Source organism: Vigna radiata, chromosome 10 (genome assembly GCF_000741045.1).
Source record: "Vigna radiata var. radiata cultivar VC1973A chromosome 10, Vradiata_ver6, whole genome shotgun sequence".
NCBI lineage: Eukaryota > Viridiplantae > Streptophyta > Magnoliopsida > Fabales > Fabaceae > Vigna > Vigna radiata.
In genome coordinates this window covers 20,222,063-20,237,490 of record NC_028360.1, presented here as the reverse complement: position 1 = coordinate 20,237,490, position 15,428 = coordinate 20,222,063, and the positions used below count along the sequence as shown (strand labels likewise).

At 27.0% G+C, this 15,428-nt stretch overlaps 1 protein-coding gene across 1 annotated transcript; it reads right to left on the bottom strand.

The window, feature by feature from the left end:
* Positions 1-1,175: 1,175 nt before the first annotated feature.
* Positions 1,176-3,601, bottom strand: LOC106775108 (WAT1-related protein At1g68170). Its single transcript, XM_014662157.2, has 7 exons — positions 3,338-3,601; positions 3,134-3,196; positions 2,859-2,975; positions 2,458-2,719; positions 2,215-2,373; positions 1,863-2,014; positions 1,176-1,746 (listed from the first exon to the last, which is right to left on the bottom strand). Exons 1-7 carry the CDS (start codon positions 3,538-3,540, stop codon positions 1,506-1,508), a joined length of 1,197 nt encoding a protein of 398 aa, XP_014517643.1. The 5' UTR covers positions 3,541-3,601; the 3' UTR covers positions 1,176-1,505.
* Positions 3,602-15,428: the final 11,827 nt, after the last annotated feature.

The following is a 15,428-nucleotide window of genomic DNA, read 5'->3' as shown; positions in this document are numbered from 1 at the left end:
GGGGGTGTGTTGGAAGTCCCACATCGACTAGAGATGAGGTCATTTAAGTGTATATAAGTGGGTGCAAACCTCACCCTACAAGCCGGTTTTGTAGGATTGAGTTAGGCTTAAAGTCCACTTCTAACACTATCCGGCAATCAAGCCACTGACGCTTCTGCAAATCCTTCAAGTCTCAGTATTCAGAATTTTTTACAATTTGAATATTTCTTTGTTTTAACTTATTATGCTCAGTAAACTGAAGATTTCTGGTCTCATCTCATTTGTTTTGGAATTAAATGAAATAGTTCCACTTACCCCAAATATAAGAACAAAACCAAATACCCAAGCATCGATAAAACCTAAGAACTAATAACGACACCACGATTACGAGAGCACGAGAAAGAGACCACGAGAACGATGACAATATTTGAGAATGAGATTATGGGAGGACGACCAGAGCACGAGAACTAGAGGAAGACAACCAGAGAACGAGAACGGAAAAATGAAAAGGGCGTGCCAAATCTAAAAATTTGGTATTTCCCAGTTTGCCCTCACTTAAATCAGAAAAGCATTAAAATTTTGGAGTCAATGCACAGACACCATCTGATGTTGTCAAATGAGTGTTAAAAAAAGATGTCAACGTATCATTTTCCATAAAATAAAGTAGGTTTTCGCTTCATATTTATCCATTTTACGTTAAATAAACGACCATCCTTATTCGATGAAATTACGGATATGCCAACCCATATCTCAACGGCATACGCACATGCATTGAAAACTGTTGAAGTTTGAGAGAAAGAATGCGTATTTTAGTTTCTTTGAAATTATCTTGAAGGCCCAGACAATTTTTTGAGAGGAAAGAAAGGTCAATTAATGCGTTCGGTTGTGGTATCTGTGTAGATGAATTTATATCCATTAATAATTTCGTAGTCATGTTTCTCACGGATATGTTTCTTTCTACTTATCAGATTGTGATAGCTACTCTTTGCTACCCGTAACTTAAATTGCGTGTGATCGCATCCAAAAACCATGCCTCATCATTTTCGACATTTTTTTTTATAATTTTCTTCTCTTAAAATAAGGCACATTATATATGTACTCGCTTTTAATTTGTTTTATAAAAAAATAAATAGGTATTACGAGAGTATAAAAAACGTTGCTCCAAAATAGCCAGTGCAATCTGTTTGGAATGCAAGTTCAGAATAGAGTAAACTGTATTTATTTATCTTGGTGGGCAAACAAAAAACAATAACCTCTCTAATGCTTACAATTCATGGGCTAAAAGCCCAAAGTAGAGGCCCATATTAAGTTATTTTGTTACACTAGGCCGTCGGTTTCGTCAGGCACAAGTTTGGGCTGATTGGTAGTGGAAATTGGTGAAGGCTTATGTTAAGTTTATGGTACAGTAAACTGTAAACTGTAACGTAGTTGATTTGACTGGTAGCGGAATAAAAGAATCAAACACAAAAACAAGTGTGACCAAATCCCTTACTCCCTCTATACTCGAATATCTTCTTCAGCTTTCCTTATTTTTTTGTCAAATCCTCACAATCTTTGTCAAGATTCCTTGTAATGGCAGTGATTTCGCTTCGGTTGTTGTGGTCACATTTATCATGATCCATTGGGGTGGACACGACTACAACTTCTACGGCTTCAGCTTCTCGGATGGTCTCCGATGGCACTAACTGAGTGATGTTCTTCATCTCTTTACTTTTACCCCACAGAACCATATACAACCCACACACAATCAGCACTGCTCCAACCACACTGAACACAACACAAAAACATGTCATGAATAATACGTATAAATGAAGACCCAGATATTAAAATTCATTAAAGTGAAAGTGTATATAGTGAAAGGTGAATTACGATCTACAACATACCTTCCTACATACAAATTCTCGTTGAGCATCAAAGAACCAGCAATAGCCACAAGCACAAGCATTAGGGGGTTGAAAACAGACGCAAAAAGAGGCCCTCTCATTTGTATGCACCATGCAGTAATAATAACTACTATTCCAGAGGCCACGATTCCCTGCAATAATTTAATTTAACTCCATTCTTATTTCCTTCCATCATCTATTTTATATATATATATATGAATATATATATATATATATATATATATATATATATATATATATATATATATATATATATATATATATATATATATATATATATATATATATATATATATATAGAGGACGTCATAATTAAAATATGAATATATACCGAATAAGCCACTGCAAGTAGCCTGATATTCCAACCCAACTTCCATTGGCTGAAATCTCTCTCAACACAGAAACCAAAAGCAGCGGCCTGTATTGCTCCTGCTGTAGACATCAGAGCCGTGCTTGAATAGTGACAAGGGTATTCTTTGCTCATCTTAGCCTGTGCAACAACAGCTCACATCACAAACGAAAAAAAAAGAAAAGAAAAAGTTTAAAAAAGTTAAACGAAGGAGTTTGAGCTGACCTGAATGGTGAGCCAGAGAGAAAAAGAGAAGCAGCTTAATATGGAACAAAGAGCTCCCAACAATGTATTGCTAGAGTCAGAATTTAACTGTGCCACGTGGCTGTCTTGGTGCTGACGTGGATGCATAAGGTTGATGTGGAAGGGCCAGATATTAATTTCTGCACCTTTGATAAAAGTCAACACCATTGCCCCACCAATCCCAATTATAGTTCCCAACACCTTGGCCCTTCCTGCGGCTGCCCTCCAATTCAACCTTTCCAAACTACACAAAAATTAAACAAAAACCAGCTTAAATTTCCACTAATTACCAAAACTGTTTATTAACTGCATGATTAATTAATGAATAATATTAAGAAAAAACAGTGTTGAGTGTTGATGGTGGCAAGTAATGATTAGATTACCCGCAGGAAATGGCCAATACAAAGGTGATAGCTGGAATGAGATTGTAGAGAGCGGAGGCAAACGTTGCTGATGTTAAAGCCAAGGACTCGTAGAAAAGATTCTGAAATAAACTTCCCCTGTAATAATAACACATCACGCATGTATATTAGATTTGTTGATGATTAATTAATTAATTAACTAACTAACTAACTACCATTGACAGTTAACAGTAACTAATAACTGCTTACATGTTTTGTTTTACAGTTTAGACATTATGGTATGGGAGAAGACATACCCGAATAATCCACAAAGAAATGCCATGAAAAGCACCCTCCAAGTCATCTTTGGTCTTTTCTTCCTGCAGAGAAAAGAGAAAAGAGAAAAGAGAAACCATATTAGCCGCAGCTAAGTTGATCTGTTGCCTATTATTATAACATGAGGTCCCTTGAGCTTAAAGTAACAAAGAGAAGAAGGTGGAAGTAAGGAAATGATGACGGACCTTTCAGAAACGAGAGCGAGAGGAACAGTGAAAGCAGATCCAAAAGCGAGACGATATGTTGTAGCAACTTTTACACTCATTCCGTCGTTTATGGCGAGTTTGAAAAGCACATTGACAGCAGTGTATGCAATCTGCACTAACACCATCAACAACACTGGTTTCAACCCATGCATTGCATTCATCACTCCCTTCATTTCTACCATTCTGTTTGTTTGGTTCAAAGTAAGCCTTAAATATGGGAAATAGGTAGCGATGTGAAGATAATGGAGTCAGCAGCAAAGGGGTATTTATACTTATGATGAGGGCAGGGATGAATACATGAATAATGAAGATGCAGATTCCAAATAGTGTTTCTCATCTAAGGACCACGCTAATTATTTTCTATTATTTTTATGCAACTTTAACTCACAAAAGAAAACTATATAATATATTCAATCATCTCTTCTTTAAACAAAACTTTCTTTCCTTTTGCTTTGCTGCATTATACGTCCTTCCATACTTTGCTTACCAAATTTCTTTCACAACTTAATCAATGTAACATTTAATAACATTGCATTTCGATGGCAAGAAAGAAAATAAAAGAGAGTGAATGAATTACAGAATAAAGAAAGAAAAAAATTATATCATTTTCACGAGTGAGAATATTTAAATTAATTGGAAAAAATTATAAATATAAAATACATGAGATTCAACGATTTGCATGTAAAGAAAGAGACACGTAAAACAGATAAATATTTTTAATTATTATATTAAAACGATATTTAAAAATTAGCACAAACAAATAAAGAGAATAAAGAAGTAAACAGCACAATCTTTGAAATTTAATTTCATCCGTATTAAATCAATCCAAACAAACCCAAAAACCTCAGTAATTAATACTAATACTAATAATAATGCTATTTTGAGTACTAATTTATATTTATTTATTTACTTTATTATTCAGAAATGGGATTTTAAACGTGACAATAAGAACCGTGGAATATTATAAAAGACTACTTTTAGATAAAAAAAAGTTTGACCTCTTTTTCGAAACTTTCGATGTACATATCTTTATTTTTGATAATGGAAAAATCGTTATCATAACTTAAATATATATTTTTAAAGAATTAAACATCTATATACATATTTAATAAAAATTATACTGTATTGAACAAACATAACTATAAGCTAATTAAAAGTAAGAAAGTTAGTTGATGTGTGGCTAAGCGAAAGTTATTAAGTTAGTTTATTGAATTATAAATGGTTAATTATATTGTTCGTAGAATTAGCTGATAAATAGAAAGTAATGTAAATGAACATATTATATGATATTTTAATATTATTTCATAAAAAATATAATCTTATATGTCCATAATTTAGCTTTAAAAATCTTATAATTTTTAATTTATAGACTAGTATTTTTTTTTTTCAATTTCAATCAATAATTTTACATGTTCTATACATCCTACTATATTATGTGTCAAAATGTGAAACAAATATATAATAGTACAACGTACACTTAAATAAAAAGTTATATTTTAGTTTATTCCAATATCATAGCGAAAAAGTTACACTTTAATTATGCTGACTGGTAATCTCGAAAGGACATACTATTATATTTTAATATCGTAGCATATTAATATTCTCACTCTAATTTATTATTAATATTTTGATTTACATTTATAAAATAAATAAAATAACGATAAAAATAAAAAGTGAAATGCAAAACCAAAAAAAAATATTGTCTTATATAAAAAGAGTAAAATAAATTTGATAATTACTTTATAACAAAAATAGAAATAAAATAGGAAAATATTTAAAGTAATGTATCAAAAAAGTTACAAGGTAATGAGATAGTACCAAACACAACTGATCAGTCAAACAACTTTTTTTTTTTTTTGAATTTATTGATAGAAGTTAATCAGAAGCTGATGATTTAACATGTTTACCAAACATAATATTCATCACTCGTGTCATCATATTGATTAATATGACGTGGCGTGATTAGATAAATAAACGGTTCGATTAAAATATATTATAATTATTATTCAAGTAATTAAATACATAACAACAATCTATATGAAAAGAAAAATTTAATACAAAATAAGTTAAGAGACGAAAATAAAACAAATTAGGAAATTAGAAAAATAGATGAAAAAAAGAAATAAAATATAAAGATTTTATTTTAGGTTTAAGTTTTATGGGCACGTGCAAGGCATATATAATAATAATAATATAATAAAAAGTAAAATAAAATAATAGGTCAATCGGGACGTCTTGCCAATTGGATGTAACGCTTTTGGCTTGGCATTGCTTTGGTTTGAAGCTGACAGATGCAGAGGACAGTGGAAGACAAACTGGACCAATTCCTGTGCGAAGATTACTTGAACCGTTCAGCAGATTCAATTAATGTTGCTGCTCAACCATGGCCTACGACCACATTACTTTATCCAACCACTCCTTCAATGTTTCTCCTTTCATGTTTTAGAATATGCTACATTCATACTCATTGCTCTCATATCATCATATACTGCTACCAAAAACGAAAATCATTCATCAAAATCATCGAAACTCTGTTTCTATTTTTTAAAATTCACGGCTCCGGCAAATCGCTTCTTTTATTGCTTTACCAAAATTTCCATGCGTCTGCCTTTTGAAAAGTCTTGGTAATCTTGTCTTTTTGGGTTATATCTTATTTTCTGGCTTTATGGAAATTGCCATGTATCTTTTTCGTCTTTTTAAATTGATTTTGTTAAGTATATTTTAAGGTATAATCATGCATCACTCGGTTTGCGTATTGTTTGATTAATGTTTGTTAATTACTATAATTATGTTGTTCATTTAGACAATAATTGTTATTAACTGGATCGTATCAAATCCTAGCCGAAAGAGAAGGTTGTAAATGATATCTGGCAATATACGAAACAAAAGTAGAAAAGAAAAATCTCATAATGGAGCTTGAAATGAATTAAAGGAAAATTGTTAATTTTGAGAAGGTTTGAAAAGTGGTACAAAAAGGACTTGACGATTATTGGAAAGTGAAACGAAAATTATGAATTTATAATTAATTGAACAAGTTGTTATAAACATTTTGAGTACATGTGGTATATTTGACTCTACCTGTGTTGAGAGCATAGCTTTCGCAATGGTTCGTGGAGCCACTTTCCCATGCTCCTTCTCTGATTCTCTCACACATACTTCACAAAATCAAGGGAACAAAGTCTTTTGGCAGCACCATATCCCTTATCCTCACAATATATTCCTTCTTAATATATTCCTTTTCACATCACTCAACATTTCAACTATTTTTGGTATTAGTTTGGTATATGTATTTGCAACTCACTATTTCTTTATTCTCTCTCTTTTTTTTTTCTTTATATTCATCTTTTTTATATTAAGAATCTAAGTAAAAGATTAAGTTTCACAATTAAGTAAAAGTGAAATAGTGAAATCAATATGGTAAATCATTTCTCCTAATATGTACTAAGTGGTAAGTCATGAGTTCTTTTTAGTTATTTTGTTTATATAACCAAATAAACAACTACTACATTATATATATTAATGATACTATAAAATTAGTTGTTGATGTGTTACCATAACTAAATGTAATACATTGAATTTGCGAATTCGTGTTTGAGCAATATTTTTTCATGACTTTACATTATTTCATGGCAGACCAATGAGTGACTTAAACTATTCATATATATTGTAGAATCTGATTCATTAAAATATTAGTTAATATAATTTTATTTAGTTAAATAGATAAAATTATGCATAAACTTATTAATCATCGATTTGTCAAATTTAAATATTGTAAATTTAATTTATCAATAGCTTACGCTCTTAAAAGAATCCCTTTTATATGTATTATTTAGATAATTGAAAATCTTAAAGTTATAGTATTTTTTTAACGTTATATCTAATATACGTCATGTACTTAATTTGAATTTTTAAGTTTCATATATTTTAAATTGGTAGTCATAATTTTCTTAAAAAACTAAAAGTATTAATGATTTTATACTTTTAATTTGAAGTTATCTCTACGAATATAAAACTATATTTTTTATATATTATAGCAAAACACTACACGCTAATCCAACAGTTGTTAGTTAAATAGAAATTTTGTGAAAAACAATAATGTTAGAAAATGTTTTGCATAAATGAAGCTAAAAGTTGAAATAGTGATATTAGTTTGACTGGTTTACACTGCCGAGGAAGGTTGAAGCAGGACATGTCGAGGAAGTGTTTTACAACTAACTTGTTAGTGTTCTCGACATTGCAAACCTTGTAGGCCCGTTTCAAATAATTCGGATAAGATTAAGCGCGTTAATGATAATCAATAACTAATAAATCGGATAAAATCAAGCTAATAATAGTGATTTAAAATAACTTTATCTATTATGATATTTATGGCTAGCAATTTAACTTTTATATTGATAATATATACAAGTTAAAGTTTTTATTTATTTTTTTTGGTAAAGGAAGAATGGAGATGGTGTCGAGATATATCCCTAAAAGTGCAAAATGCAAGCAGCATGATTCAATGAATCAAAGTGACGATTTGAAAGGGAATAACTTTTGGTGGCAAAAATGTGTGAATGTGCATGTTCTTTCTATCAGTAAACAGTACTTCCACTACAGCTCATAGATTACATATATAAGCAGTGGTTTCAAATGAACTAATCATGCCTTACAGGAATTAATTAAATTCATTTTAACTTTTAATATGACTAAGAAATTTTGTAATGTGAGTTATGTGGATTAATTCATTTAAATATATTTTACTTTTTATTAATATTTTTTTATATACTTATTATATTGTAATAAATATGAATTGATTCTATTCATTACAATTCACCTATTTAACTAGATACTGATACTAATTAATTTGGAATAAAATGTGATTATTAAGTATTAAGTCGTAATTATATCAATATTAATCTGAAATTTATTCTGAAAATTATAAATAAAAATTTGAGATTAGAAGATTATATATATATATATATATATATATATATATATATTAATTGTTTGAACGATTACATTTTTACGTACTTTTGACATTGAAATATTTTTAACCAATAACTTTTTAGTTTAATCGAATGGATATATAAGAAAAATGATAATCAAAACGAATATTACGATATTGAAGATACACAGTAATAAATATAGTTAACCTCAACTAGGTAACTGTAACCAAAATTGAAATGATATTTAAAATATTACATTTCTTATCATTGGATACTTTGATTCAATTTTCACACTCATACTTATCTCTTTCTTTCTTTCTTTCTTTTTACTCTATTTGTATCCACTCACTCTTACCCCTAACAATTAAATTCCTGAAACTATTTCACTATTCAAGTCATCTTTAGCCAGAAAGAAACCATATTTAGAACATATCTTAAACAGTGGTTTGAACAGAGAGTGAAACATAGGATTCTTTATTCATAACAACTTTTGTTTTTACAAGTACAAGCTCCAGACTTGGTGACTTATGCAGGAAAAACTTTTTCTAGTTACATTGCCACGATACAATTTACATGAGAATATATTCGGCATCTTGGAATGAACTTTTTATAGTAATATTGTTCTGGCCATGTTTGCACATCTGAGTCTTTCTACCAAAAGTAACAAGTAATGACAGATATCCTGATCTTCCTAGAACCTGTTTTACTTTGTTTAACTTGAAATGAGCATAATGAAAATAAATAAAACGCATAAAGTAACACAATTTCAAAATGTATACGACCATTTTTCAATGCGAAAATGAAAATTTAAACAACTACGTGAAACCAAAATTCTTCACTATCGTGTGGAATAACTATAAGAATGTAAAGAACTAAGTCAGAAGTTGTTTTTCTTTACCTTTTACAAGGATTACGAGTGTTTCTCATTTTCTACCTGTAGAAGTTTATCTTATCTTTAAAAGTTTTTTCTTTTCACGACAGCAATTCACTAAAATTTAAATATAAATTTAAAATAAAAATGGAAAAATAAAATATCATAAAAAAGTCTCAATAATAATTTTTAAGATAGTTAGAGTTAGAACTAAAACTTATCTGTTTATTTATCGTATCTTTTTTAATTTTTTAAAATTATTAAGAAATGAAATTTGAGTTTAATTCAACTCTACATAATTGGTATATCGTAAAAATAAGTGAAACTTAAATCTAACTTAATTCTACAAAAATAGTTTGTATAGTAAAGTTTGCTCTTACTTATATATTATAATTTTACTTTATCTTTAATCGATATAATTGGACTCAAATTTTATTGATGTTTTGTCTCCTTAACTAATCTCTTTTTCAATTAATCTAACAATTATTTTACACAATGTATAAAATTATTCTTAAAGATATAATTTTCTTTTAATTTTTTTCTAAAGTGTATATAAAAAGTTCGACTAATGATTTCCTAGAAGTTGCATAATTTGAGAGTTAAAACTAAAAATCATCTCTCTCTTTATGGTGTCTTTTTCAATCTTCCTTTCTCTCATTGGCTGTACAATTAAGCAAGAACTTGGTTGTTAAGTAACAATCTCTTAAAGTTAATTTCCCGTTTTAATCCCTCATTATACTCAACTCTTTTAGTTTTGTTCTTCAATTACAGGTGCTCTGACAGCGCGACAATGACGTGGTATGGTGGCGATTGTACGAGGTGGTGTAACTTCTTTCCTTCTCCTTCTACTTCTTTTTATTATTATTATTTTTATAAAAAATTGTGGATGACTTGTTCAATGAAAATAACATTTAGTTGTGCACTTGGGTAGTATGATGGTGATGGTGCACAGTTCTGGTGAATTGTATGGTGTGATGAATTTGCAGGTTAGATTGATTTTGAAAGAGAACAAAAATATAACATTTTGAATTTTCATTCACTTTTCATCCACTTTCATAAATTAAACAGAACTTTCTATTCTCAAAGTAAATTATTTGTCCTCATAAAATAATTAATATGAAAGTTCTGTCTAATTTTTATTCTCATCATGTAACATGCATAAATAAGTATGTAACACCCCGATAACTTATAGGGACTGACTGCCTCAACATATCACCACGAGACTTTTCAGTGTACTTTGTCCTCACTCACACACTTTCCGAGAAAACTTCCCGGAAGGTCACCAATCCCAGAATTACTCCAGGCTAAGCACGCTTAACCATGAAGTTCTTATGGGTTGGGCTACCGAAAAGTAAATGCATTTTGGTTATATGAATAGCCAAATCAATTCCTTTAAGCTATCCTTCAACTGTATAGTCCCATACCTATACAGTCTCCAGATCTCTCTCATTCCGGTGTATGTTCGATTCGTCCATGTGCCCCTTCCACTAGAAGTCTGCCAGGAGCCGCTCTTTGTCCGTGTCTCTTGCACCGGCGATCACTCCCCGCCCTCTCAGTGCCCGGGTGTCACAAACTACGTATCTATTCTTCTATTATTCTAAATTTTAATTAATATAGGTTTTAAATATATTGGAAGAGTTTATTGTTGTAAAAATTATGGATTTGATACTTATAAATCTTAATCTCGATATTATTTTTTTAAGAAAATAGAAAGAAAGACAAGTTAAAAATTATTTTAAAAAAAATTATAGAAAAAATAATAATAAAGTTTAAAAATATTTCAATTTTTTTACTGGCTTTCTCTTAACTCCAACAATATCTCTTTTTCTATATTAATAAAGATTATAATATATCATTTTGATAAAATCATAAAAAAATTTAATAACAACAATTCAAATTTAAACATAAATATTTTAATTTATGCTAAATATTGATAAAAATAATATTTATAGGAATAAACTATTATATTATAATGAAGGGTCTTTATACAAAATATATTTATTTGAATGAATTAAAAAACAAAAAGAATTATGTAAAGAATCACAAAAAATATATTCTACGTCATAAAAAAACAATAAATTATTTTAAAAAGTTAAATCACACAAAAGGAAAAAAATTGTATAATTAGATTTAAAAACCTTATAAGATATAAGATATCAAATTTGTCATATTCATCATAGATTTTGAAAACTATTTTAACAAAACAAATGTATAAAACAAAAATTAATAATCAAATAGAATAAATAACATAAGTTTAATCATTTTAGTATATTACTTAAATATAATTATACATAAAAATAAAATAAAAAAATTATAATCAAAATTGTGTTAAAAGAACAAATATGTTAAAAATCTAAGCAAGCTTTATAAATATAAAATAAATCAAACAAAATATATATATATATATATATATATATATATATATATATATATATTGGATTACTTAATAAATTATATAATTTATATAAGGAAGAAGATAATACATATTCATGCTTAATTTAAAATTTAAAATATCAAATATTACCTATATTCTTTCTAATACTATGAAGTTTTCTCGTTAAAACATTAACAGATACAAATAATACCTACAAATATAATTTTATTTATCACCCTGTTCACATAATTTTTCTTTTTAAACATATCATTCAAATTTAAAACAAAAAGATAGTTAGTCTTAAAAGGAAAAAGGTGCTTTAGAGCATTAGAGTTGAAAGAAAACAATTATTAGAGACAATAAGGAGGCAATAGCAATATAATTTGACATTGAAACTATTCAGATTACAACTTATGCAACAACAATTGCATAATGCATGCTATAAAAGAGGGGGCAATTTCTATCAATGATGTTCCTAACATAGCTACCATTCCACTAATAAATTATCAATAATTAAAGCTAAAATACTATTATTGCATTTTCTTTCAGATCCTTATCTTTTTTTTTTCGTTTTATATTATGTTACTATAAATTATTATTAATTTTGCTAATAAATTATGTATGTGAAATATAAAACCTTAATTGACCAGATAACAGAAAACTTATGTTATCCATTTTTTAACTTTAATTCCTATTTCATTTAAATTATTTTTGTTTTTTTTAAATAATTAGTTTATATCAAGTAAAATATTAATTCAAATAAAACCTTAATTGACCTGATAACATTAAAAAACTTACATTATCTATTTTTCTTATCTTTAATTTTTACTTCATTTAAATAATTTTTGTTTTTATTAAAATAACTTCTTTCTTTTTCTCACGAGAAGATGAGCATTTAAGACTACAATTTATATGTCTTAACCTCTCAATCTTCATAATAATTAACTCCCTTCTAAATATTTAAAATCTATAATTAAAATTTGAAATAGTAAAAAAACAGAATATGAATGTAAATATATGTGTTATCTAGTACAAACAAAAATAAAATAAAAATTTTATACCCGTGTGATGATGAGAATAAACTTTTACATCAAAAGATATTGGATAATGAAATCTACACTCATTCTTTTCTCTTAAGTTTCATTTCTTTTTACTTGGTCAAATTAAGTTAAAATGGTTTAAACATGAAATTTGATATTTTATACCAATAGAAAAAAAGCATAATTATTGTCTTAATTCTCGAGAATGAGATCGAGTCTCTTCAAATATATATATATATATAATTTCTTTTGAGATATCATCCGATAACTACTCTTTTAATCTTTGGCTTCGTTTTATCTATGTACAAATTGTCAAATGAAATATTTAAATAATCTTATCATTTGGTGTGACAAATTGAATTTGGAATATTATCTTATTTATTTGGAAGCCAGATATATATTTTTTTCTTTCCATAAATTTAATCACGTTGATAGCTAGGCATCTAACATTATTCTTTGAAAACACATTTTAAAAGTAGCACAATGTAAGTTGCATATTGTGCCAACTCTTGTAATATTTATTTACATGAAAAGGAAGTAAAATAGATGGTCCTCTAAAGTTAGGGATGATTAAAGGGATATGATACCTTTGTATTTTTGTCGGAAGAGAAAGAAAGAAAAAATTATAAATAATATAATTTTTTTTTTGTCTTCTTTTTCCTTATATATATTACCTTATAAGAGGCACTTTTTCCCTTTTTTTTTTCTATTCAAATTTCTTCTGTTGTCCTATACTCAATTTGTTTTGCTTTAAATCAAATTATTGGTGACAGATTCGACCTACTTTTTTTTTTTTTTTTTTATAAAAGTTTTGATATGACAATGATAAGAACAAAGTTCTTATATATGATTAGATTAATATATAAGTTCTCTTAATTGATTTAAATTGGTCCATTAAATTATTTGAGTCAAGCTTTTCTTATACTAATAAAAAGTTATTTCAATCTTCTTCAATATCTTTATAAAAAAATTTCAAAAAGTCTAAAAAGAATGAATAAATATTAAAATAAAAAGATGACTGATTACAAAAATATTTATTTTATAAACTTGAAAAGCCATTAAAATTATTTTAAAAACATATTTAATTAATTTAAATAATTAACTGTGAACTTTGTAGAATTTTTTACTATATGCCAATGTTCAAATAATTAAAATATAATAACAAGTACAAATGACAAATAGGAGCGTATATTAACTTAACCTCTTTATCTGATAAAAAAAAAGTTAAATATAATTTTAGTGTTCGAAAATATAATTGGTTTATATCCAAAACTTTAATATATTTTAGTCTTAGACTTTAAAAAAATAAATATAATTCTAAATTTTAAAAATGAATTGAGTTAAAGAACTATATTTATTTATTTTAAAAGTTTGACAAAATTATATCAAAATTTAGAATTAAAATATGCAAGTTCAGATACTACAAATATATTTAATTTTAAAATAAAATAATTCTTTTTATCTGCTTTAGATTTCAATATATTTAAGTAAATTACACGTTGTACTTAGAAAGAACTTTGAAAATCATTAAAAACAGAAAAAATGGATATAGTCGTAATATATAATTAAATGCAAGAATGAAATTAATTAATTTATAACTAGCAAATTTAACAATATGTATTTTTGGTGAATAATTATGCTCACTACATTATTTAGATAAAAGACATAAATAGTAAAATGAAACACATGTTTATTCAAAACTATCTTAATGGATACGATTTTGATCAGCACAAAAGTTGAACAATATGGTTTTAAACGTAATTAGAATCAACACATAATTGACTATCCACTTTTAATTAAGAATGTCGAATTCTATTTTTGTATTAAATCGTTTAAATATATAGCCAAATGTTAATTACATTTCAAGATTTATAACTTAATTCTTTTTATTTAAAAAGGGTTTCACAAAATTAATTCTAAACATTATTCTAAATAATCATACCTAATAGTAAATAAGTGCTAATTTACTGTAGCTTGGAACTCTATAATTATATGTATTTTTATGTACTTATCAGTTTTTATATCTTAATTTTTTTAAAATGAATTATTATATTAAAAGTTACAATACCATTCTTTAAAATAATTTATTTTATGATTAATTTTTAAATTAAAAAATAATTGTTATGATTAATTCCAAATGAAGCAATGCTTTATAAGCTTATTGTATTTATGTAATAGTCAATTTTCATATCCTAATTTATTTCAAAACATGTTTGCAACTCAAATTCTACTTGAACTATGTAATCTTGTAAGATTAAAATGACGCAATTTTAATCGGTACCATTCATTATTAAAAGAATAAAAACGAAATGAAAAATAGAAAGAAAGAAAAAATCAGATATACATTAGTAAAAGAAAAGTAAAAGAATAAAATAAAATAAAAAATAACATTACATTCTTAAATTCAAGTGTAATTCAAACTCCATTCGTAACATGAGTTTAACATTTCTTCATAAAACGTTTCCTAAACTTTATATAATTTATTATTCACTTCTAATTAAAGTTCTTGACATTAAAATTATCATTGCAGACACTCAACCCACAAAAATTGAATGACAACTTACTATCGTAATGTTTTAAAAAAAAAAAAATCTATATATAATTTTCTTTTTCACGAAGGCAAATATAAGTTATTTAATATTTTCATACGTTAAATTAATGATTTCAATTAAACCAATTTTTGTGATCAATTATAATTTGAGTAAAATTAAAACAAATAAAATTAAATCAAATATATATTTTTTTTTTCTTCGGTCATTTTAATCGGTGTGGGCCTAGAAGAAGAAAGAAAAAACCGAAAAGTCACCTCTAATGACAACAAAAAGCGATCCAAAAGGATTGTTTGTGTCCACTTAAA